Source organism: Scyliorhinus torazame, chromosome 16 (assembly GCF_047496885.1).
Source record: "Scyliorhinus torazame isolate Kashiwa2021f chromosome 16, sScyTor2.1, whole genome shotgun sequence".
Classification (NCBI taxonomy): Eukaryota; Metazoa; Chordata; class Chondrichthyes; order Carcharhiniformes; family Scyliorhinidae; genus Scyliorhinus; species Scyliorhinus torazame.
The window spans coordinates 97,408,468-97,434,268 of NC_092722.1; the positions used below are offsets into that span (position 1 = coordinate 97,408,468).

The 25,801-nt window shown below is 46.3% G+C and overlaps 1 protein-coding gene across 2 annotated transcripts in view; it reads left to right on the forward strand.

Annotated features, from left to right (window-relative positions):
- tspan15 (tetraspanin 15) overlaps window positions 1-25,801 on the forward strand; it is a 240,636-nt gene that overhangs the window by 88,088 nt on the left and 126,747 nt on the right. For both annotated transcript variants that reach the window (XM_072478768.1, XM_072478769.1), the window contains exons 3-4: window positions 6,571-6,645; window positions 13,831-13,926. In XM_072478768.1, the coding sequence (XP_072334869.1) occupies window positions 6,571-6,645; window positions 13,831-13,926 (171 nt within the window). The remainder of the gene's footprint in view (window positions 1-6,570; window positions 6,646-13,830; window positions 13,927-25,801) is intronic.

Sequence of the window (25,801 nt, forward strand, 5' to 3'; positions counted from 1 at the left end):
GCAAGGTTTAGAGGGGATGTACGAGGCAAGTTTTTTACGCAGAGGGTAGTGGGTGCCTGGAACTCGCTGCCGGAGGAGGTGGTGGAAGCAGGGACGATAGTGAAATTTAAGGGCCATCTTAACAAATACATGAATAGGATGGGAATAGAGTGATATGGACCCAGGGAGTGTAGAAGATTTTAGTTTAGACGGACAGCATGGTCGGCACGGGCTTGGAGGGCCGAAGGGCCTGTTCCTGTGCTGTACTTTTCTTTATTCTTTGATCTTTCCCATATTCAGCTTATACCCCAAAAACCGGCCAAATTCCCCGAGAGTCCTCATGATTTCTTCCATCCCCTCTATTGAGTCCGAAACGTACAAAAGCAGGTCATCCGCATAGAGGGAAAACCTGTGCTCTCCCCCCCCCCCCCCCCCGGACCAGTCCTCTTCAGCTCCTCGAGGCTCTCAGAGCAATTGCCAACAACTCTATATCCAACGCAAACAGTGGGGAGAGGGGGCATCCCTGTCTTGTCCTCCGGTGCAGTCTAAAATAGTCCGATATTGTCCTATTTGTCCATACACTTGCCACAGGAGCCTGATACAGTAACCTGCTCCAGTCCATAAAGCCCCGCCCGAATCCAAACCGTCCCTGTATTTCCTACAGATAGTCCCATTCCTCCCGATCAAAAGCCTTTTCTGCATCCATTGTGATCACTACCTCCACCTCCCTACCTTCCGAGGGCATCATGATCACATTCAACAGCCTTCTTGGCCACCAACTGCCTGCCCTTAACAAACCCCGCCTGGTCCGCCCCAATAACGTCTGGAACACAGTCCTCGATCCTGGAGGACAGGATTTTGGCCAGCAACTTGGCATCTACATTCAACAGGACCCACACAGCTCCGGGTTCTTGTCCCGCTTAAGAATCAGCGAAATCGTTGCCTGTGACATCGTTGGGGACAACACCCCTCTTTCCCTTGCCTCATTGAACATCCTCAACAACACCGGCCCCAATGTCCCCGAGAACGTTTTATAAAATTCCACTGTGTACCCGTCCAGACCCGGGGCCTTACCCGCCTGCATGGCCTTCAAGCCCTCCACTATCTCCTCCAGCCCGATTGGGGCCGCCAGCCCTTCTACCCGCTCCCCGTCCACCTTTGGGAAATTTAGCCCCTCCAGGAAGTGCTTCATCCCCTCTGGCCCCATAGGGGGGTCCGACCTGTCCAGCCTACTGTAGAAATCCCTAAACGCTTTATATACCCCTACTGAATCACCAACCAGGTTCCCATCTCCATCCTTTACTTTCACTATCTCCCTAGCTGCCTCCCTCTTCCTGAGCTGCTGAGCAAGCATTCTGCTGGCCTTCTCTCCATGTTCATAGATCGCTCCCCTTGCCTTTCTCAGCTGCTCCACCGCCCTCCCTGTGGTCAGCAAGCTAAACTCCACCTGTAACCTCCGCCGTTCCCTTAAAAGCCCTGCCTCTGGGGTCTCCGCATACCTCCTATCAATCTACAATAACTCCTTTACCAGTCGGTCCGTCTCTGCCCTGTCCACCTTCTCCCTATGGGCCTGGAGCGTGATCAGCTCCCCCCTGCCCACCGCCTTCAGTGCTTCCCACACCACCGCTGCTGAAATTTCCCCCATGTCATTGACCTGCAGGTACCTCTGAATACATTTCCTCAGCTGCTCGCTTCATCCGCTAAAAGTCCCACATCCAACCTCCAGTGCGGGCGCTGGTTACTGTCTTTACTAACCTGCAGGTCAACCCAGTTGTAATCGCCGAGCACCCCGTGTCCACCACCCCTACCAGCAAGGCCCTGCTCAAAATAAATAAATCAATCCGGGATGCACGTGTGAGTAGAAGGAGAATTCCTTCACCCTCGGCCGCCCAAATCTCCATGGATCAACCCCCCTCCCATCAGCTCCATGAACTCTCTTAGTTCCTTTGCCATTGCTGGGAACTTGCCTGTTTTCGAGCTTGACCGGTCCAAGCCAGGGTCCATAACTGTGTTGAAGTACCCTCCCATGACCAACCTGTGCGAGTCCAGGTCCGGTATCTTCCCCAGCATCCTCTTTATAAACTCCACATCATCCCAATTTGGCGCATACATATCTACTAATACCACGTGCACCCCCCTCTAGCTTCCCACTGACCATAATGTACCGACCTCTCACGTCCGAGACTATTCTACCCGCTTCAAACACTACCCGCTTATTGATCAGGATCGCGACCCCTCTAGTCTTTGAATCTAGTCCCGAGTGAAAGACCTGACTGACCCAGCCTTTCCTCAGTCTTACCTGGTCCATAACTCTAAGGTGTGTCTCCTGCAACATTACCATAAAAGCCTTCAATCCCCTAAGTTGCGCGAACACACATGCCCATTTAACCCTCGAATATTCCAGGTGATCAGCCTAGTTGGGGGGGGGCTCATTTGCCCCCCCCCCCCCCAGCCGATCATCCATTCCCTTTTACAGGCCCGCCTCCAGCCCGTGCTCCGCGCCTCCACCGGTCCATCCCCTGGCAGCCCCCAACCTCCTCTCTGTCTCTCAGCCCAAGTCCCTCCCTCGTCAGCAGAATATCCCCCCCCCCCCCAGTAACAACACCCTTTTACCCAACCCCTTTACTAAACCAAACATATGCTCACCCCCACTGCGCTTCCGAGAGCTAGCTCGCCCAACTAGCTTGGTGGCCCCCATCCTCGGCGCCAGATAATCTCCCACCTATTGTTCCCTCCCCCACCCCATCTCATACAAACAAGCTCCAACATCAAACAATCCCCACACAAATGCCCAACAGAAATACACCAAGATCAAAACAAGCACACTTCCATCCCCCAACAGTGCAAATGAAAACCTTAACTCACTCAGGTCTACGCTGGTTCCAAATCAATGCAAACGGCATCACAAACATTTTCCATGAAACGAGAAACATTTTACAAAAACAGAGAAACAAAAACATGAACGTTGCATCCAAATTCAAAAGTTCTCAATCCATCACCAGCCCTTTCTGTTTCGCAAAGTCCAACAAGTCCTCAGGCGACCCAAAGTAGAAGTGCTGATCCTCATGCATGACCCAGAGACGGCTAGGTATAACAGACCAAACTTCACCTTTTTCTTCAAAAGGATCAACTTGATCTGGTTGAAGCCTGCTCTCCTCCGGGCCACCTCTACACTCCGGTCCTGGTAAACCCGCAGGATGCTAGTGTCTCATTTACAGCTTGTCTGCTTGGCCCACTGTAGAATGTGCTCCTTATCCGAGAACCTGTGGAATCTCACCACCATTGCCGTCCGGGGGCGGTCTCCCATTTGCGGCTTCCTCGCGAGTGCTCTGACAATGCCCCATCCCCCAGCAGCTTCACAAACATGTCTGCGTTGTATGCCCCAGCATCCGTTCCTTCGGACCCCCCCCGGGAGCCCGACGATTCTTAGGTCCTGCCCGCGGGACCTATTTTCTAGGTCCCCCACCTTCTCCAGGAGCTTCTTCTGCTGATGCCTTAGCATCCCCACCTCCAGCTCCACCGAAGTCTGATGTTCTTCCTGCTCAGCCAGCGCCTTCTCCACCTTCTGGATCGTCCAATCCTGGGCGTTCAATCTATGCTCCAACCGCTCAATCGGCCCTTTTATCGGGTGCAAGCAGTTGGGTTTCTGCGTAGCAAAGCCTTCCTGAATGACTTGCATCAGCTGCTCCATAGACTGCTGGGTCGACAAGCCCAGAGGTCCGAACCTCCACCATGCTGTCTTCTGTTGCAGCTGCAGCCCAAGCCTTCTCTATCTTTGTGTTTCTGCCCTAACAACACTTCTAGTTCTTCTCTCCATGCACCGAAGTGGGAATTCAGTAAACAATTACCACTAACTATTCAAGTCCGGTAGAAAACGGGGGAAAGGTCCAAAGTCAGACCAGAGCGGAAGCCACCAAATGTGCGACTTACTCCTTCATAGCCGCCACCGGAAGTCGCCTTATGCCTTCTTGACTACCTTCTCCACCTGTATTGCCCCTTTCAGTGACCTGTGGACCAGTCCACCTCGATCTCTCTGACTGTCAATACCCTTAAGGGTTCTACCATTCACTGTATATTCCCCACCTGCATTAGACCTTCCAAAATGCATTACCTCACATTTGTCCAGATTAAACTCCATTTGCCATCTCTCTGCCCTTCTCTTCAACCAGCATCTTGTCCCTGATTAAGTCCATCCTGGGAAGAGGAAGTCTCCAAACGATCTAAATCCTGCTGTATCCCCTGACATTCCTCATTGCTATCCACAATTCCACCAACCTTTGTGTCATCTTTGGGCAGCACGGTAGCCTTGTGGATAGCACAATTGCTTCACAGCTCCAGGGTCCCAGGTTCGATTCCGGCTTGGGTCACTGTCTGTGCGGAGTCTGCACATCCTCCCCGTGTGTGCGTGGGTTTCCTCCGGGTGCTCCGGTTTCCTCCCACAGTCCAAAGATGTGCGGGTTAGGTGGATTGGCCATGATAAATTGCCCTTAGTGATCAAAATTGCCCTCAGTGTTGGGTGGGGTTACTGGGTTATGGGGATAGGGTGGAGGTGTTGACCTTGGGTAGGGTGCTCTTTCCAAGAGCCGGTGCAGACTCGATGGGCCGAATGGCCTCCTTCTGCACTGTAAATTCTATGATAATCTGCAAACTTACTAATGAGACCAGTTACATTTTCCTCCAAATCATTTATATATATATATTACGAACAGCAAAGGTCCCAACACTGATACCTGCGGAACACCACTAATCACAGCCCTCCAATCAGAAAAGCACCCTTCCATTGCTACTCTCTACCTTCTATGACCTAGCCAGTTCTGTATCCATCTTGCCAGCTCACCCCTGATCCCGTGTGATTTCACCTTTTGTACCAATCTGCCATGAGGGACCTTGTCAAAGGCCTTACTGAAGTCTATATAGACAACATCCACTGCCCTACCTGCATCAATCATCTTTGTGACCTCCTCGAAAAACTCTATCAAGTTAGTGAGATACGACCGCCCCTTCACAAAACCATGCTGCCTCTCACTAATACGTCCATTTGCTTCCAAATGGGAGTAGATCCTGTCTCGAAGAATTCTCTCCAGTAATTTCCCTACCACTGAAGTAAGGCTCACCGGCCTGTAGTTCCCTGGATTATCCTTGCTACCCTTCTTAAACAAAGGAATAACATAGGCTATTCTCCAGTCCTCCGGGACATCACCTGAAGACAGTGAGGATCCAAAGATTTCTGTCAAGGAAAATCAATTGACATATGCTGGGACAGTAGCATCACTTCCTCGTGCCTCTGTGTAGCCAGAAGTACATGAAGCTGATGGTGTTTGTCCATATGCCATGGGAGCACCGTACAGCAGTTTCACTTGGGAGGTGAATCCTGGCCCAAACCCAAACCGGTCCAGTATCTCTATGAGGCACTTCCATTCAACCCTGTTGAAGGCCTTTTCTGCGTTCAGGGAGATGATCATCTCTGGTGTTCTCTCCCCAGATGGCGTCATTATCATGTTCAGCGGGTGCCTGGGGTTCGATGTTAGCTGCCTGCCCTTGACAAACCCCACAATGGTCCTCTGTGACTACCTCTGGCATTCAGCTCTTCAGTCGTAACACCAGGGCCGTCGCCAGGATTTTTTCGTCTGAGTTAAGGAGTGAGATGGGTCTGAGATGGCACTCGGTCGGGTCTTTGTCCTTTTTGGGTATCAGAGATATTGAGGCTTGGGCTAGTGTTGGCAACAGGGTTCCCCTTACTGGCGAGTCTGCGAACATTTGCCGCAGGTGTGGGGCCAGTGCTGACGCAAACTTTTTGTAGGTGTCCTCCGGGACTTCCTCAGTTCTTTTTTTTCCTTTTTCTTAAGGGGCAATTTAGCGTGGCCACTCCACCTGCGCTGCACTTGTAGGGGTGAGGCCTACACAGACACTGGGAGAATGTGTGAACTCCACACAGACAATGACCTGGGGCCGGGATCGAACTGGATCCTCAGCGCCATGAGGCAGCAGTGTGAACCACTGCGCCACCATGCCGTCCTATCCACACCAGTTCTAATGATGCTTCTAGGCACCATCTCTCATCTTCCCCCACGACAGGCATGTCCAGTCGAGGAACTGCTTAATCTCCGAGTCCCCCTCCGAGGGATCAGAGGTGGGTGTAAAGCCCCCGGTAGAAGGTTGCAACGGTCTTGTTGATCTTTTCTGGCACAACGACTAGCCTGCTGCTTCTGTCTTTAACCTGAGCTAGTTCTGTCTTTAACCTTGAGGCTGCCTGCTTTCTCAGCAGGTGAGCCAGCAGGCGGCTTGCTTTGTCTCCAAGTTCATAAAATGTCTCCCATGTCTGGCGGAGCTGGTTGATTGTTTTCCTGGTGGATAGCAGATGGAAGTCCTTTTGCAACATTTTCCTCTCCGCCAGCAGTTCCACGGTTGCGTCTGGCCCACTTCCAGTATGGAGCCCTCTGCCTGTGCAAAACTTTAGGCCACAGTATTCATATGTGGCCTGTGCTTCTGGGGAAATTTAGAATAAGATTTCTAAACATATTAGTGCATTTTTAGTAAGCTTGGGATGGAGAGAAAAGAAGATTAAGCACCATTTTGTGTTTTTGTTTATAGTTTCTCTATACCCTTGCAATTGTGCTGATTCTTGAATTGCTGGGTGGAGTTGTGGCATTGATCTTTAGGAATCAGGTAAGGTTAATCAAATATATATATATATGATGGTACTGTTCACTTTCAATTGGAAGTTACTAAAGTCTAACATTTTTGAGCCAAATTTATAACCTTGTTGATGTATGTATTGTTTAATTCAAATTTACATATTATTGGACTTGTACAAAAGAAACACCTGTAATCTGTTGTTGATGGTGACTAGCATAAATATGCCCTTTATTTATTGGACCATGAGGTCAATTGACAGTAGGTCTTCACCCCATTTAAGTTCATGCTTCCCATGACAACCTTTAGATTTGTTTGTCAGTCTTCTCCCCTCCAACTGACAAGGTTGTGAGTTCATGCTTCATATCAGAGACTTGAGGCTTAATCCAGGCCCTCACTTGAGTGCAGTACTGAGATTGCTACGCTGTACAAATTGACACCTTCGGATGCCTAGACATCCGTTCAAATGGCAGGTCACCTGCCACTGTTCTCCTCTGCCCCCCCCCCCTCCCCCACACTGCCGAGGAAACATTGTTTGATTGACAGCACAGGCTTTCTGATCTCTGCTCAATTTCACAATGTTTGTTGACCTAAATCAAGTGGTTTCCAGGGTTTGTGGTTTTTGAAACTTCAATGGGACTGTACGATCGACACTTTCATTAGCTTGTCATCCAGCCTTTGTTTTCCATAGTAGAAATTTTTCAGTGAATTATTTTTTTCAAAGCTTTTTCTTTATAGATCTCCCTTTACACTTTCATGTTCATTGGTTCTAGAAAGTGCACAACAATGGGTCAATGGGCATGGAAGTCGCAAGGCATGGCATTTGGAAAAGGAGGTTCTGAGGGGATGGATGGCGAGGCAGAGCCTAGCATGGCAGCCTGGTGGGTGGGAGAACAGAGCATAGTATAGAAGACATGAAAGGACCCTTTTGAACTTGCCTTTTAAAAGCCCTCCTCATGCTGACTGGGGTTCATGACTCCTTAGGGGACATGAACCAAGACGTTTTTTAAATTGGCGTGACTCCATGAAAATTGCAAAGCAAGATATTTATGTCTCTGCAATGGAGCCAGCCAGGTCAGGAGTGCCAGGTATAGGCTTCTGCACCCTTTAAGGCGTTCCCGGTTAAGGCACTCCTGAAAATTAGACAGCCATCTCCTATAAAAGATCACTCGCCAGGAATAGTCTCACTTTTCGATCAGTGCCTTGAGTTCTTGGTAAACGCTTGATAATCTGCTCTGGTAAAAGCAAAAAGCTAATAAAACAGAGCAAAACTTGTTTAGTGGCTAGTTTTGGACAGGGAAGTCTCTCTCCCTCCACTAGATTTCACTTCATTTCTTAAAATTGGCAGACTCTGGACACCAGACTTGAAATATGAGGCAAAATTTATTATGTGAATAATGAACCAGTGGAAAAATCAAACAATGATAATGTATTAAAACTTTTGTGTCTGCATGCAGATTCGTTTATTTCCCACTTTAAATGCCTAGGTTCACATTTGCAAACTGTTGGCGTAAACTAGACATACTCCATTTGCACATATCCAAGAGTGTGGTGTAACTGGGTAATTGTGTGAATTGATTACTCATTGTTTAATACATTTGCTTGATTTTTTAAACTTCTAACAAGGTCTGATATGATCATGTAACACACTGGAAGACTGGAGAGCTATTCTGGGTAAATTACAGCTGTTTAAAACTGTCATCGGGCAGAGTTTGAAGTTCCATTTCCCAAGGATAATACTGAAGGTTTATCTAGATCACAAGACAAGAATTGACATGCTCAGAGGTTTGAGGAAAGTGAAATTCTCCCTTGAGAATGGCATAGGATATAAAAAGCAAAATAATTTACAGTAGAAAGGATTTAAAAGAAAAAGTAAATCCAAACTGTAGAGGCTTTACAAGGAACAAAGAAAAATTACAGCGCAGGAACAGGCCCTTCGGCCCTCCAAGCCTGCGCCGATCCAGATCCTCTATCTAAAACTGTCGCCTATTTTCTCAGGATCTATATCCCTCTGCTCCCTGCCCATTCATGTATCTGTCTAAATACATCTTAAATGACGCTATCGTGCCCACCTCCGCCGGCAATGCATTCCAGGCACCCACCACCCTCTGCGTAAAGAACTTTCCACGCATATCTCCCTTAAACTTTTCCCCTCTTAGCTTGAACCTGTGACCCCTAGTAATTGATTCCCCCACTCTGGGGAAAAAGCTTCTTGCTATCCACCCTGTCTATACCTCAATGAGGTCTTTCTAATGAAAATAATCCTAATCTACTCAACCTCTCTTCATAGCTAGTGCCCTCCATACCAGGCAACATCCTGGTGAACCTCCTCTGCACCTTCTCCAAAGCATCCACATCCTTTTGGTAATGTGGCGACCAGAACTGGACGCAGTATTCCAAATGTGGCCGAACCAAAGTCTTATACAACTGTAACATGACCTGCCAACTCTTATACTCAATACCCCTTCCGATGAAGGAAAGCATGCCGTATGCCTTCTTGACCACTCTATCGACCTGCGCAGCCACCTTCAGGGTACAATGGACCTGAACACCCAGATCTCTCTGTACATCAATTTTCCCCAGGGCTTTTTCATTTACCATATAGTTCGTTCTTGAATTGGATCTTCCAAAATGGATCACCTCGCATTTGCCCGGATTGAACTCCATCTGCCATTTCTCCGCCCAACTCTCCAATCTATCTATGTTCTGCTGTATTCTCTGACAGTCCTCCTCGCTGTTTGTAACTCCACCAATCTTAGTATCATCTGCAAACTTGCTGATCAGACCACCTATACCTTCCTCCAGATCATTTATGTATATCACAAACAACAGTGGTCCCAGAATGGATCCCTGTGTAACACCACTGGTCACAGTTCTCCATTTTGAGAAACTCCCTTCCTCTCTCTGTCTCCTGTTGCCCAGCCAGTTCTTTATCCATCTAGCTGGTACACCCTGGACCCCATGAGACTTCACTTTCTCCATCAGCCTACCATGGGGAACCTTATCAAATGCCTTACTGAAATCCATGTATATGACGTCTACAGCCCTTCCCTCAGCAATCAACTTTGTCACTTCCTCAAAGAATTCTATTAAGTTGGTAAGACATGACCTTCCCTGCACAAAACCATGTTGCCAACACATCCTCCCTCCTTATGCCGACTTGACCTAGAGTAATCAAACATCTATCTCTAACCTCAACATCCGTCATGTCCCTCTCCTCGGTGAACACCGATGCAAAGTACTCATTAAGAATCTCACCCATTTTCTCTGACTCCACACATAACTTTCCTCCTTTGTCCTTGAGTGGGCCAAACCTTTCTCTAGTTACCCTCTTGCTCCTTATGCATGAATAAAAGACTTTGGGATTTTCCTTAACCCTGTTTACTAAAGATATTTCATGACCCCTTTTAGCCCTCTTGATTCCTCGTTTCAGATTGGTCCTACATTCCCGATATTCTTCCAAAGCTTTGTCTGTCTTCAGTCGCCTAGACCTTATGTATGCTTCTTTTTCCTCTTAGCTAGTCTCACAATTTCACCTGTCATCCATGGTTCTTTAATCTTGCCATTTCTACCCCTCATTTTCACAGGGACATGTCTGTCCTGCACTCTAATCAACCTCTCTTTAAAGTCTCCCACATATCAAATGTGGATTTACCTTCAAACAGCTGCTCCCAATCCACATTCCCCAACTCCTGCCAAATTTTGGTGTAGATGGCCTTCCCCCAATTTAGCACTCTTCCTTTAGGACCACTCTCGTCTTTGTCCATGAGTATTCTGAAACTTACGGAATTCTGATCACTATTCCCAAAGTAATCCCCGACTGAAATTGCAACCACCTGGCCGGGCTCATTCCCCAACACCAGGTCCAGTATGGCCCCTTCCCGAGTTGGACTATTTACATACTGCTCTAGAAAACCCTCCTGGATGCTCCTTACAAATTCTGCTCCATCTAGATCTCTGACACTAAGTGTATCGCAGTCAATATTGGGAAAATTAAAATCTCCTATCACTACCACCCTGTTGCTCCAACATCTTTCCATAATCTGTTTACATATTTGTACCTCTATCTCAAGCTCGCTGTTGGGAGGTCTGTAGTACAGCCCCAACATTGTTACCGCACCCTTCCTATTTCTGAGCTCTGTCCATATCGCCTCACTGCTCGAGTCCTCCATAGTGCCCTCCTTCAGCACAGCTGTGATATCCTCTCTGACCAGTAATGCAACTCCTCCACCCCTTTTACCTCCCTCTCTATCCCGCCTGAAGCATCGATATCCTGGGATATTTAGTTGCCAATCATGCCCTTTCCTCAACCAAGTCTTAGTAATAGCAATAACATCATACTCCCAGGTACTAATCCAAGCCCTAAGTTCATCTGCCTTACCTACTATGCTTCTTGCATTAAAACAAATGCACCTCAGACCACCAGTCCCTTTGCGTTCATCATCTGCTCTCTGCCTACTCTTCCCCTTAGTCACGCTGACATCATGATCTAGTTCCTTACAGGCTTTAGTTACTACCTCCTTACTGTCCACTAACCTCCTCATTTGATTCCCAACCCCCTGCCACATTAGTTTAAACCCTCCCCAACAGCGTTAGAAAAAGCACCCCCAAGGACATTGGTTCCAGTCCGGGCCAGGTGTAGACCGTCCAATTTGTAGTAATCCCACCTCCACCAGAATCGGTCCCAATGTCCCAAAAATCTGAACCCCTCCCTCCTGCACCATCTCTCAAGCCACGCATTCATCCTGCCTATTCTTTCATTTCTACTCCGGCTACCACATGGCAGTGGTAGCAATCCTGAGATTACTACTCTGAGGTCCGACTTTTTAAACTTGGCTCCCAACTCCCTAAATTCTGCTTGTAGGACCTCATCCCATTTTCTACCTATATCATTGGTGCCTATATGCACCACAACAACTGGCTGTTCACCCTCCCCCTTCAGAATGTTCTGCAGCCGATCTGAGACATCCCTGACCCATGCACCTGGGAGGCAACATACCATTTGGGAGTCTCGTTTTCTACCACAGAACCGCCTATCTACTCCCCTTACAATTGAATCCCCTATGACGATAGCCCTTCCACTCTTTTTCCCGCCCTTCTGTACAGCAGAGCCAGCCACGGTGCCATGAACCTGGCTACTGCTGCCTTCCCATGGTGAGCCATCTCCCCCAACAGTATCCAAAACGGTGTACCTGTTTTGGAGGGAGATGACTGCAGGGGACACCTGCACTGCCTTCCTGCTTTTTCTCTGCCTTTTGGTCACCCATTCCCTTTCTCCCTAACCAATTCTAATATGTGGTGTCACCAATTCGCTAAACGTGCTATCCACGACCTCCTCAGCATCGCAGATGCTCCAAAGTGAGTCCATCCGCAGCTCCAGAGCCGTCATGCCGTCTAACAAGAGCTGCAGCTGGACACACTTCCTGCACGTGAAGGAGCCAGGGACATCAGCCACGTTCCTGAGCTCCCACATTGAGCAAGAGGAGCATAACACGGGACTGAGATCTCCTGCCATTTTTAATCTTAAACTTAACTTAGTCCAAGTGTAATAGCAAACAATAGATAAATGTAGAAGGAAAAAAAAAGAAAAATTGTTACCAATCACACGATAAAAATAGAAATAGAGAAACCTTACCTTATCGACACACCTCAGGGAAAAGAAAAACTACTTACCAGTCACCAGCCAATCACTTACCTGCTGGCTTGACGTCACGGTTCAACTTCTTTCGACTTCTACCTGCCCTCGAATCTCCCTCTTGATCTTTAATCGGCTGGGATCCTTACAGTGATTGTTTTTTTTTGGTTAGAGGAGGAGGTAGGGAGGGAAACACTGAAGAAGTGTTTGGGGTTTAACTGTCACTTGACATCAGCTCCTCCACAAACCACTTCTGGATACAGTGACCGCAATGCACTGATGCAAATTTTCCCCGCAGCAGCCAATCAGCGGCTCCGCTCTGCTGCCCTCTGCTGGATGCTTGCCTTCACTTGAACACGGAGGGTGCCTTGCTCAGGTACACCTTCTGGATACAGTGACCGCAATGCACTGATGCAAATTTTCCCCGCAACAGCCAATCAGCGGCTCCGCTCTGCTGCCCTCTGCTGGATGCTTGCCTTCACTTGAACCGGAGGGTGCCTTGCTCAGGTACACCTTCTGCATACAATGACCGCAATGCACTGATGCAAATTTTCCCTGCAACAACCAATCAGTGGTTCCACTCAGCTGTCCTCTGCTAGGTGGTTGCCTTCACTTCAACACCGAGGGTGTCTTGCTCAGGTACACCTTCTGGATATAGTGACCACAATGCACTGATGCAAATTTTCCCCGCAACAACCAATCAGTGGCTCCGCTCTGCTGCCCTCTGCTAGATGATGACATTTTGGAAAGAAGAAAGCCAGAAAGATTCACTATTTTGTCGCGTTTCTTCATTCTTTGAACTCTCATCCTTCAAACATCACTTTCCTACCAAAATGATTCATCAGTCCTCTTGAGAAGTGCATATTTAATTTCCCCCTCTTTATTCAAGCACATTCAGCCCTGGGTGACTGAATTACCCCAGGGCAGAACCTACTTAATTTCTGCGGTAGGGGGAGGTGACATTTCACATGGTCTATTCTGCATTTCTAGATCAGAATCTCCTTTTTAGTAGATATGAAGATTTTAACAGGATTTGCAGAGGTTTAACAGAGGTCACAGCTGAATTGAATACAGTAAAACAAATCCAAGTGACAATGTTAGATTTATATGGACCTTTATTACACCATTAGCCATCTCAAAACACTTCACACAATGAATTACTATTGAAATTGCCCCTTAGTGTGTAGGACATGCTAAATTGCCCCTTAAATATGTGCAAGTTAGGTGGGTGTAGGGCAGGGTACTGAACCTAGCTCTTTCGGAGGTCAGTGCAGACTAGATGGGCTGAATGGCCTCCTGCATAGTAGGAATTCTAGGGATCTATGGAAACTCCTTTTCTTCTGCAGCCACTTGCACAAACTGTTTTAGATGAAAGTATGGTTGCGATATTTCTTTATTTCAGTAAGTGGTACTTCATTCTTAATCTTATAGTTTTTGATTGAAGTATAACTGAATACTTATTGGGTCAGTCTGTGTGAACTACACCTTTAGCCATTTCATATTCAGTCTGATTATCTGTAGCTGCTGGAACTGTCCTTCCAAGTTTGTGCTGCTGGTTTAATTTTGTGCTATTTATTTTCCAGACATTAGATTTTATAAATAAAAACATCCGCAAAGGCATTAAGCATTATTATGATGATCTGGATTTCAAGAACATCATGGATTTTGTCCAAGAGGAGGTTTGTGGTTTTGTAAACACCTTTTGAGCTAACATTCTTCATTTAGCTATTTTATTGTTTTTATATCCAAACTACAAACGCAGCAGGTTCCTTGTTTTGATGCTGTATTTTTATAATTATAGTTTGAATGTACCAGAGCCATAGAATCATAGAATTTACAGTAAAGAAGGGGGCCATTTGGTGCATCGAGTCTGCACCGGCCCTTGGAAGAGCACCCTACTTAAGCCCACACCTCCACCCCATCCCCACAACCCAGTAACCCCACCTAACCTTCTTGGACACTAACGGCAATTTAACATGGCCAATCCACCTGACCTACACATCTTTGGACTGAGAGGGGAAACCGGAGCACCTGGAGGAAACCCATGCAAACTGAGGGAAAACGTGCAAACTCCACGCAGGCAGTGACCCAAACCAGGAATCGAACCTGTGACCCTGGAGCTGGAAGTAACAGTGCTAACCACTGTGCTACCATGCCACCCATGTTCTCAACTTATTGAAAGCACTCTGACATGGATAATTTATCTATTTCTCTCTCCAGTTCACCACCTTTCGATCCTATTCCCAATAAAATATTGACAACCCAACGTACTTCTACTAATTGTAACAATACTAATCTTTATTGTTACAAATAGGCTTACATTATCACTGCAATGAAGTTACTGTGAAAAGCCCCTAGAACATTCCGGTGCCTGTTCGGGTACAAAGAAGAAAGAAATGTACAGCACAGGAACAGGCCCTTCGGCCCTCCAAGCCCGTGCCGACCATGCTGCCCGACTAAGCTACAATCTTCTACGCTTCCGGGGTCCATATCCCTCTATTACCATCCTATTCATGTATTTGTCAAGATGCCCCTTAAATGTCACTATCGTCCCGGCTTCCACCACCTCCTCCAGTAGCGAGTACCAGGCACCCACTACCCTCTGTGTAAAAAAACTTGCCTCGTACATCTACTCTAAACCTTGCCCCTCTCACCTTAAACCTATGCCCCCTAGTAATTGACCCCTCTACCCTGGGGAAAAGCCTCTGACTATCCACTCTGTCTATGCCCCCCATAATTTTGTAGACCTCTATCAGGTCGCCCCTCAACCTCCGTCGTTCCAGTGAGAACAAACCGAGTTTATTCAACCGCTCCTCATAGTTATTGCCCTCCATACCAGGCAACATTCTGGTAAATCTCTTCTGCACCCTCTCTAAAGCCTCCACATCCTGAAATGAAATGAAATGAAAATCGCTTATTGTCACAAGTAGGCTTCAAATGAAGTTACTGTGAAAAGCCCCTAGTCGCCACATTCCGGTGCCTGTTCGGGGAGGCTGTTACGGGAATTGAACCGTGCTGCTTTTCCTGCATTGGTCTGCTTTCAAAGCCAGCGATTTAGCCCTGTGCTAAACAGCCCCTCTGGTAGTGTGGCGACCAGAATTGAACACTATACTCTAAGTGTGGCCTAACTAAGGTTCTATACAGCTGCAACATGACTTGCCAATTCTTATACTCAATGCCCCGGCCAATGAAGGCAAGCATGCCGTATGCCTTCTTGACTACCTTCTCCACCTGTGTTGCCCCTTTCAGTGACCTGTACACCAGATCTCTCTGACTTTCAATACTCTTGAGGGTTCTACCAGTCACTGTATATTCCCTACCTGCATTAACCTTCCAAAATGCATTACCTCACATTTGTCAGGATTAAACTCCATCTGCCATTTCTCCGCCCAAGTCTCCAAACAATCTGAATCCTGCTGTATCCTCTGACAGTCCTCATCGCTAGCCGCAATTCCACCAACCTTTGTGTCGTCTGCAAACTTACTAATCAGACCAGTTATATTTTCCTCCAAATCATTTATATATACTACAAACAACAAAGGTCCCATCACTGATCCCTGTGGAACACCACTGGTCACAGCCCTCCAATTAGAAAAGCATCCTTCCATTGCTTCTCTCTGCCTTCTATGACCTAGTCAGTTCTGTATCCACCTTGCCAGCTCACCCCTGATCCCGTGTGACTTCACCTTTTGTACTAGTCTACCATGAGCAGCACGGTAGCACAAGTGATTAGCACTGTGGCTTCACAGCGCCAGGGTCCCAGGTTCGATTCCCCGCTGGGTCACTGTCTGTGCGGAGTTTGCACGTTCTCCCCGTGTCCGCGTGGGTTTCCTCCGGGTGCTCCGGTTTCCTCCCACAGTCCAAAGACGTGCAGGTTAGGTGGATTGGCCATGCTGAAATTGCCCTTAGTGTCCATAAGGGTTGGGAGGGGTTATTGGGTTGCGGGGATAAGGTGGAAGTGAGGGATTAATGTGGGTCGGTGCAGACTCGATGGGCCGAATGGCCTCCTTCTGCACTGTATGTTCTATGTAATCTATGTAATGAGGGACCTTGTCAAAGGCCTTACTGAAGTCCATATAGACAACATCTACTGCCCTACCTGCATCAATCATCTTTGTGACCTCCTCGAAAAACTCTTATCAAGTTAGTGGGACGTGACCTCCCCTTCACAAAACCATGCTGCCTCTCACTAATACGTCCATTTGCTTCCTGTCTCGAAGAATTCTCTCCAGTAATTTCCCTACCACTGAAGTAAGGCTCACCGGCCTGTAGTTCCCTGGATAATCCTTGCTACCCTTCTTAAACAGAGGAACAACATTGGCTATTCTCCAGTCCTCCGGGACATCACCTGAAGACAGTGAGGATCCAAAGATTTCTGTCAAGGCCTCAGCAATTTCCTCTCCAGCCTCCTTCAGTATTCTGGGGTAGATCCCATCAGGCCCTGGGGACTTATGTACCGTAATATTTTTTAAGACACCCAACACCTTGTCGTTTTGGATCTCAATGTGACCCAGGCTATCTACACACCCTTCTCCAGACTCAACATCTACCAATTCCTTCTCTTTGGTGAATACCGATGCGAAGTATTCGTTTAGTACCTCACCCATTTCCTCTGGCTCCACACATAGATTCCCTTGCCTATCCTTCAGTGGGCCAACCCTTTCCCTGGCTACCCTCTTGCTTTTTCATAGAATTTCATAGAATTTACAGTGCAGAAGGAGGCCATTTGGCTCATCGAGTCTGCACCGGCTCTTGGAAAGAGCACCCTAACCAAGGTCCATACCTCCACCCTATCCCCATAACCCAGTAACCCCACCCAACACTGAGGGCAATTTTGGACACTAAGGGCAATTTATCATGGCCAATCCACCTTATGTACGTGTAAAAAGCCTTGGGATTTTCCTTAACCCTATTTGCCAATGACTTTTCGTGACCCCGTCTAGCCCTCCAGACTCCTTGCTTAAGTTCCTTCCTACTTTCCTTATATTCCACACAGGCTTTGTCTGTTCCCAGCCTTTTAGCCCTGACGAATGCCGGTCCTGAATTCCTTTCAACTGACACTTGAAAGCCTCCCACATGTCAGATGTTGATTTGCCCTCAAACATCCGCCCCCAATCTAGGTTCTTCAGTTCCTGCTTAATATTGTTATAATTAGCCTTCCCCCAATTTAGCACATTCACCCTAGGACCACTCTTATCCTTGTCCACCAGCACTTTAAAACTTACTGAATTGTGGTCACTGTTCCCGAAATGCTCCCCTACTGAAACTTCTACCACCTGGCCGGGCTCATTCCCCAATACCAGGTCCAGTACCGCCCCTTCCCTTGTTGATACATAGAGGGAAAATTTAGAATGTCCAATTCACCTTGCCTTCCTGATTTTATGTTAGCTGATTTTGTTAATGGTTCTTTCTCCGCCGATTCTATCGTCCTTTTCTTCAGCGTTCCTCAAGAAAAAAAACCTTGATCCCGCGATGCTTGCAAATGACCTTTTTCCATACTTCTTTAATGGGATGTTGCCTCCAAATCTGTACCCTCATTTCCCAAAACATATTAGTCCCCCTTCAATCAGGGGTGTTGTGGGCCAGGGTTTAGAAAACTCCAAAGTATATCATGGAGTTCATCTGACCCATGCCTTTTAATAGATTGTGGTTACGGGGAGCACAAGGGTCCACACTCCAGGTGTTATGCAACAGAGACCGTAAGTAGTTTTAAAACAAAACAATGTTTATTCTATGAACCCAGTTAACATTTTATAAACACACAGTAAACATCTTATCAACTGCCAACTCACGTAACCACACAGATACAATACTCTATAGGTAAGCCTTAATACCTTTCCTTGCACCATCCATAAGTTAAACCCTTTTCACAAAGACAGCAGGTTTAAATTCTCTACAGAAGCAGGTATTACTTTGAAATCATAAAGTGAGCTGAAGACACTCTTTAGCTTGTAGAGAGAAAGATCATTACACATCTGCTTGCTTTGAATACAGCTCTCCAACTCTGAAAACGAAACCAAAAACAGAGCCACAAAGCAGCTTCACAGCTCAAAACGAAAGTAAAGACAGACAGCCCAGCTCCACCCACACATTGACATCACTGCAACTATTTGATAAACACCCATTTCTTCAAGGTACATCCACCTGACAGGGGGTCATAGTGTCTTGTGACATAAGAACTAGGAGCAGGAGTAGGCCATCTGGCCCCTCAAGCCTGCTCCACCATTCAATGAGATCATGGCTGATCTTTTGTGGACTCAGCTCCACTTTCCGGCCCGAACACCATAACCCTTAATCCCTTTATTCTTCAAAAAACTATCTATCTTTATCTTAAAAACATTGAATGAAGGAGCCTCTACTGCTTCACTGGGCAATGAATTCCATAGATTCACAACCCTTTGGGTGAAGAAGTTCCTCCTAAACTCAGTCCTAAATCTACTCCCCTTATTTTGAGGCTATGCCCCCTAGTTCTGTTTTCACCCGCCAGTGGAAACAACCTGCCCGCATCTATCCTATCTATTCCCTTCATAATCTTATATGTTTCTATAAGATCCCCCCTCGTCCTTCTAAATTCCAACGAGTATAGTCCCAGTCTACTCAACCTCTCCTCGTAATCCAACCCATTCAGCTCTGGGATTAACCTAGTGCATCTCCTCTGCACACCCTCCAGTGCCAGTACGTCCTTTCTCAAGTAAGGAGACCAAAACTGAACACAATACTCCAGGTGTGGCCTCACTAACACCTTATACAATTGCAGCAGAACCTCCCTAGTCTTAAACTCCATCCCTCTAGCAATGAAGGACAAAATTCCATTTGCCTTCTTAATCACCTGTTGCACCTGTAAACCAACTTTTTGTGACTCATGCACGAGCACACCCAGGTCCCTCTGCACAGCAGCATGTTTTAATATCTTATCATTTAAATAATAATCCCTTTTGCTGTTATTCCTTCCAAAATGGATATCAACATTGTATTCCATCTGCCAGACCCTAGCCCATTCACTTAGCCTATCCAAAACCCTTTGCAGACTTCCAGTATACTCTGCACTTTTTGCTTTACCACTTATCTTAGTGTCGTCTGCAAACTTGGACACATTGCCCTTGGTCCCCAACTCCAAATCATCTATGTAAATTGTGAACAGTTGTGGGCCCAACACTGATCCCTGAGGGACACCACTAGCTACTGATTGCCAACCAGAGAAACACCCATTAATCCCCACTCTTTGCTTTCTATTAATTAACCAATCCTCTATCCATGCTACTACTTTCCCCTTAATGCCATGCATCTTTCTCTTATGCAACAACCTTTTGTGTGGCACCTTGTCAAAGGCTTTCTGGAAATCCAGATATACCACATCCATTGGCTCCCCGTTATCTACTGCACTGTTAATGTCCTCAAAAAATTCCACTAAATTAGTTAGGCACGACCTGCCCTTTATGAACCCATGCTGCGTCTGCCCAATGGGACAATTTCCATCCAGATGCCTCGCTATTTCTTCCTTGATGATAGATTCCAGCATCTTCCCTACTACCGAAGTTAAGCCCACTGGCTTATAATTACCCGCTTTCTGCCTACCTCCTTTTTTAAACAGTGGTGTCACGTTTGCTAATTTCCAATCCGCCGGTACCACCCCAGAGTCTAGTGAATTTTGGTAAATTATCACTAGTGCATTTGCAATTTCCCTAGCCATCTCTTTTAGCACGCTGGGATGCATTCCATCAGGTCCAGGAGACTTGTCTACCTTTAGCCCCATTAGCTTGCCCATCACTACCTCCTTGGTGATAACAATCCTCTCAAGGTCCTCACCTGTCATAGCCTCATTTCCATCAGTCACTGGCATGTTATTTGTGTCTTCCCCTGTGAAGACCGACCCAAAAAACCTGTTCAGTTCCTCAGCCATTTCCTCATCTCCCATAATTAAATCTCCCTTCTCATCCTCTAAAGGACCAATATTTACCTTACCCACTCTTTTTTGTTTTATGTATTTGTAGAAACTTTTACTATCTGTTTTTATATTCTGAGCAAGTTTACTCTCATAATCTATCTTACTCTTCTTTATAGCTTTTTTAGTAGCTTTCTGTTGCCCCCTAAAGATTTCCCAGTCCTCCAGTCTCTCACTGATCTTTGCCACTTTGTATATTTTTTCCTTCAATTTGATACTCTCCCTTATTTCCTTTTATATCCACGGTCGATTTTCCCTCTTTTTACCATCCTTCCTTTTTGTTGGTATAAACCTTTGCTGAGCACTGTGAAAAATCACTTGGAAGGTTCTCCACTGTTCCTCAACTGTTTCACTATAAAGTCTTAGCTCCCAGTCTACCTTAGCTAGTTCTTATCTCATCCCATTGTAATCTCCTTTGTTTAAGCACAAAACACTAGTGCTTGATTTTACCTTCTCTCCCTCCATCTGTATTTTAAATTCCACCATATTGTGATCGCTTCTTCCGAGAGGATCCCTAACTATGAGATCCTGAATCAATCCTGTCTCATTACACAGGACCAGATCTAGGACCGCTTGTTCCCTCGTAGGTTCCATTACATACTGTTCTAGGAAACTATCGCGGATACATTCTATAAACTCCTCAAGGCTGCCTTGACCGACCTGGTTAAACCAATCAACATGTAGATTAAAATCCCCCATGATAACTGCTGTACCATTTCTACATGCATCTGTTATTTCTTTGTTTATTGCCTGCCCCACCATAATGTTACTATTTGGTGGCCTATAGATTACTCCTATCAGTGACTTTTTCGCCTTATTATTCCTGATTTCCACCCAAATGGATTCAGCCTTATCCTCCATAGCACCGATGTCATCCCTTACTGTTGCCCGGATGTCATCCTTAAATAACAGAGCTACACCACCTCCCTTACCATCCACTCTGTCCTTCCGAAAAGTTTGATACCCTCGGATATTTAACTCTCAGTCGTGACCATCCTTTAACCATGTTTCAGTAATGGCCACTAAATCATAGTCATTCACGATGATTTGCGCCATCAACTCATTTACCTTATTCCGAATACTACGAGCATTCAGGTAAAGTACACTTATGTTGGCTTTTTTACCTCTGTTCTGAATCTTAACACCTCGATCAGTAACCTCTCCTAAGTTATATTTCCTCTTAACCTTTCTCCTAATTTTCCTTGTCGTTGAACCCATATCTTCATGCAACAACCTGCCGCGTCGCTTACCATTAATGTTTTCACTTCCCGTTTTATTTCTTTTAGTATTCCTGGTCCTATTCACTGAGCTCCCCTCAGTCACTGTACCTTGTACTGTCGCCCTTTTTGATTTTTGACTCTGGCTTCTCTGCCTTACACTTTCCCCCTTACTGCCTTTTATTTCTGTCCCTGTTTTACTACCTTCCAACTTCCTGCATCGGTTCCCTTCCCCCTACCACATTAGTTTAAACTCTCCCCAACAGCTCTAGCAAACACCCCCCCCTCAGGACATCTGTTCCAGTCCTGCCCAGGTGCAGACCGTCCGGTTTGTACTGGTCCCACCTCCCCCAGAACCGGTTCCAATGTCCCAGGAATTTGAATCCCTCCCTCTTGCACCATCTCTCGAGCCACAAATTCATCCTCTCTATCCTGACATTCCTACTCTGACTAACTCGTGGCACTGGTAGCAATCCTGAGATTACTACCTTTGAGGTCCTACTTTTTAGTTTAACTCCGAGCTCCCTAAATTCAGCTTGTAGGACTTCGTCCCGTTTTTTATCTATATCGTTGGTGCCCATGTGCACCACGACACTGGCTGTTCACCCCCCCCCCCCCTGCCCAGAATGTCCTGCAGCCGCTCCGAGACATCCTTGACCCTTGCACCAGGGAGGCAACATACCATCCTGGAGTCTCGATTGCATCCGCAGAACCGCCTGTCTATTCCCCTTTACAATTGAGTCCCCTATCACTATAGCCCTGCCATTCTTCTTCCTGCCCAGCTGCGCAGCACAGCCAGCCACGGTGCCATGAAGGCTGCTGCCTTCCCCTGGTGAGCCATCTCCCTCAACAGTATCCAAAGCGGCATATCTGTTTTGCAGGGAGATGACCACAGAGGACACCTGCACTGCCTTCCTACTCTTGCTCTGTCTTTTGGTCACCCATTTTCTATCTCCCTCAGTACCTTTCACCTGCGGTGTGACCAACTCGCTAAACGTGCTGTCCACGACGTCCTCAGCATCGCGGATGCTCCAAAGTGAGTCCATCCACAGCTCCAGAGCCATCAAGCGGTCTAACAGGAGCTGCAACTGGACACACTTTTTGCACGTGAAGGAGCCAGGGACAGTGGACGTGTCCCAGAGCTCCCACATTGCACACGAGGAGCATGACACGGGTCTGAGATCTCCAGCCATGTCTTAAACCTTCGGTTAACTTCAACAACTACAATTTCAACAAAAAAAACAACAAAAATTAAATAAATATACCAATGAAAAGAAACAGAAAAACAGAAACACTACTTGCCAGTCACTTACCAGGGATAAAAAGCACTTCCTCCCCACCCAGCTTCGAAATCCCACCTCGATTCAAATTCCCAAACTCACTCATAGCTGTGTCCCACTCCTGGCTCTGTCTTCTGTGGCTCACTGGGATAACTAACTGGGAGTGAGTTTACAAGTTGCTCTTTTTAAACAGTCCTGAATTGACTCCCCTCCCCCACCTGCTTTTAGATCAAGGTAGATTTAAGTGACTGACACTTAACTGCCAACCAGTTATGTGAGTGGGTGGGGCAGCCCTTGTTAACCCACACTGCACAATACTAGCTAAATTTAAATTAAATTAAACTCCTGAAATTTAAAAGTAGCTGCGTTACGGATTTAATTCAATTCCCACCTAGGTTCAAATTCCCAAACTCACTCTTAGCTGTGTCTCACTCCTGGCTCTGTCTTCTCTGGCTCACTGGGAGAACTCACTGTCATAATATCCAAATGGTATCAGATATCAAAGTCACAAGTGACATCCTGCATGACTGCCACAAAGGTGCACGCTTCATCCTTCTCAATCTGTCTGCTACCTTTGACACAGTTGACAACTCCATTCTTGTCTAACTAATGGTAGCCAGGGAAGCACCTGCAATGGCTGCTGTTCCTCCTCCTGCGCCATTAAGCCTGATGTCGCCCAAGGATCAATGCTTGACTGCCTCCACTTTATTATCAACATGTTGTCCCTTGATGAAAGATTGCCAGTTTCCACATATATGTTGACAAATAGAATCTCTCGATAAGAACCATTGACACAGTATTTTCAATTATAATTTTTAATGACTATTTTTATTTTCTTAGCTTCTCAAGCCTAAGAGAAACATTTTCCATTCATATCTATAAGAAATATTTATGAAACCAGCTGCATTGAAATTTCCACCAGGAAGATAAACATGTGAAGCATCGCTTTATAGCAATGATTTTATGCTCTTTGAGTCTCGTAAAGATTTAATTTTTAAATATTTATTTGTTTTAAAAATATACTCTTAAAGTGTTTCATCGTTGAAAAGAGTGATTCTCTTTTCCATAACAAAGTAATAAAGCACAGTGCAAGTCCAGAAGGGGCTGGTTTAGCACACTAGGCTAAATAGCTGGCTTTTAAAGCAGACCAAGGCAGGCAAGCAGCACGGTTCAATTCCCGTACCAGCCTCCCCGAACAGGCGCCGGAATGTGGCGAATAGGGGCTTTTCACAGTAACTTCATTGAAGCCTACTTGTGACAATAAGTGATTTTCATTTCATTTTTCATTTTCAAGTGATTCGAGTATCAAAAATTAATCACCAAACTGGAGAAAGAGCCTCTGATGATGCAAGAGGTAGTCCTTATTTAAGTAGTGGCAGGAGCTTGGATAGATTAGATAAAGAAATAGAGATCTGGACAAGTAGATAGGGAGAAACTGGCCTCTTTGGTGGAAGGATAAAGAACCTGAAGGCACAGATTTCATTAATTGGCAAAAGAAGCAATGATGCCATAAGGAACTCTTACATCTTTGACTTTGTCTATATATGAATTTGTGGAACCCACCTCTTCACTCACCTGTTGAAGGAGCTGTGCTCCGAAAGCTAGTGACTCCAAACAAACCTGTTGGACTTTAACCTGGTGTTGTAAGACTTCTTACTATGCCATAAGGAAAAGCATTTTATGCAGTGAGTGTTTAGGATCTGGAGTGCATTGTCTGAGGTTGTGATGGAGGCAGGGTCAACGGAAAGGGTTTTGGATTTGTTATCTGAAAAGGAAGAATGTGCCCTGCTGAAGGTCGGGGAGTGGCTCAAGGTGAATTGCCCTACAGAGAGGCAACACATCCACAATGGGCCACAATGGTTCAATGAAAGTTATAGTCCTCAGGCGAAGCCAAAGTAAAGTTTTGAAGTTTTACCACCGTGTTCAATGGGATAAAGTCAGACAGATCAAGCAACTCAAGACTGGGTATCCATGAGGCGCTGTGGGCCAGTGGCAGCAGCAGAACTGTATTCAACCACAATCTGTAACCTCATTCTTTTGTTATGCTCTTGACTTAGCATAAGCTGCTTCCTTGATGTGCACTCTGACAAAGGAAGGTTCAGACTTGGAGATAGCTTTAACACATTTATTAAACTATTAACAATTCTCCTACTTTGATTCAACGCTATTGTTAATCCTGCTATAGCTACTCAGACTGATGAACCAGTCTGCTACACGTGGTGGGAGTGATGTTCAATCAACTCTGTGTCTGTACTCACTGAGTGTCTCCACTGGAAAGAGACTGAGCATGTGTGATGTGTCCTTTTATATGGGTTGGTGTAATGCCCTCCTGTGGTAGTGTCACCTCTGTGTGTATCGTGACTGCCCATTGGTTGTGTTCTATCTTACTGATCTATTGGTTGACTGCCTGTGTGTCATGTCTCTGGTGTTCCCCCTAGTGTCTAGCTAGGTGTAGTGCATGTACATTAACCCTTTGTGTACTTGCAGTGATGTATATCACCACACGCATGGCCGGCATACCCCCCACTCTAGCATTATCACCAAGCTAGAGACTCAAACATTGGTTTAATGAATAGTGTAGTAGGACATGCCAGAAGCAACACCAGGCACAACCAGTGAAGCTACAACACACGATGACTTGCCTGCCAAACAACACAAGCAGCAAGTAATAGACACAGCTAAGCAATTCCACAACCGATGGATCAGACCTAAGCTCTGCAATTCTGCCACATCTAGCCGTGAATGATGGTGAATAATTAATCAACTCACTGGAGGAGGAGACTCCACAAATATCGTCACTCAATAATGGAGGAGCTGAGCACATAATGCAAAAGACAAGGCTGAAGCATTTGCAACAATATTCAGGCAGAAATGCTGAGTGGATGATCCATCTCTGCCTCCTCAAGAGACCCCCCCCCCCCCCCCCAAGCATCGCAGATCCCAATCTTCAGCCAATTCGAATCACTTCACATGATATTAAGAAATGGCTGAAGGCACTGGATACTGCAAAGGCCATGGGACCTGATGATATTCTGGCAATAGTACCGAAAACCTGTGCTCCAGAACTTGCTGCACCCCTAACTGAGTTGTTTCAATACAGTTACAACATTGGCAT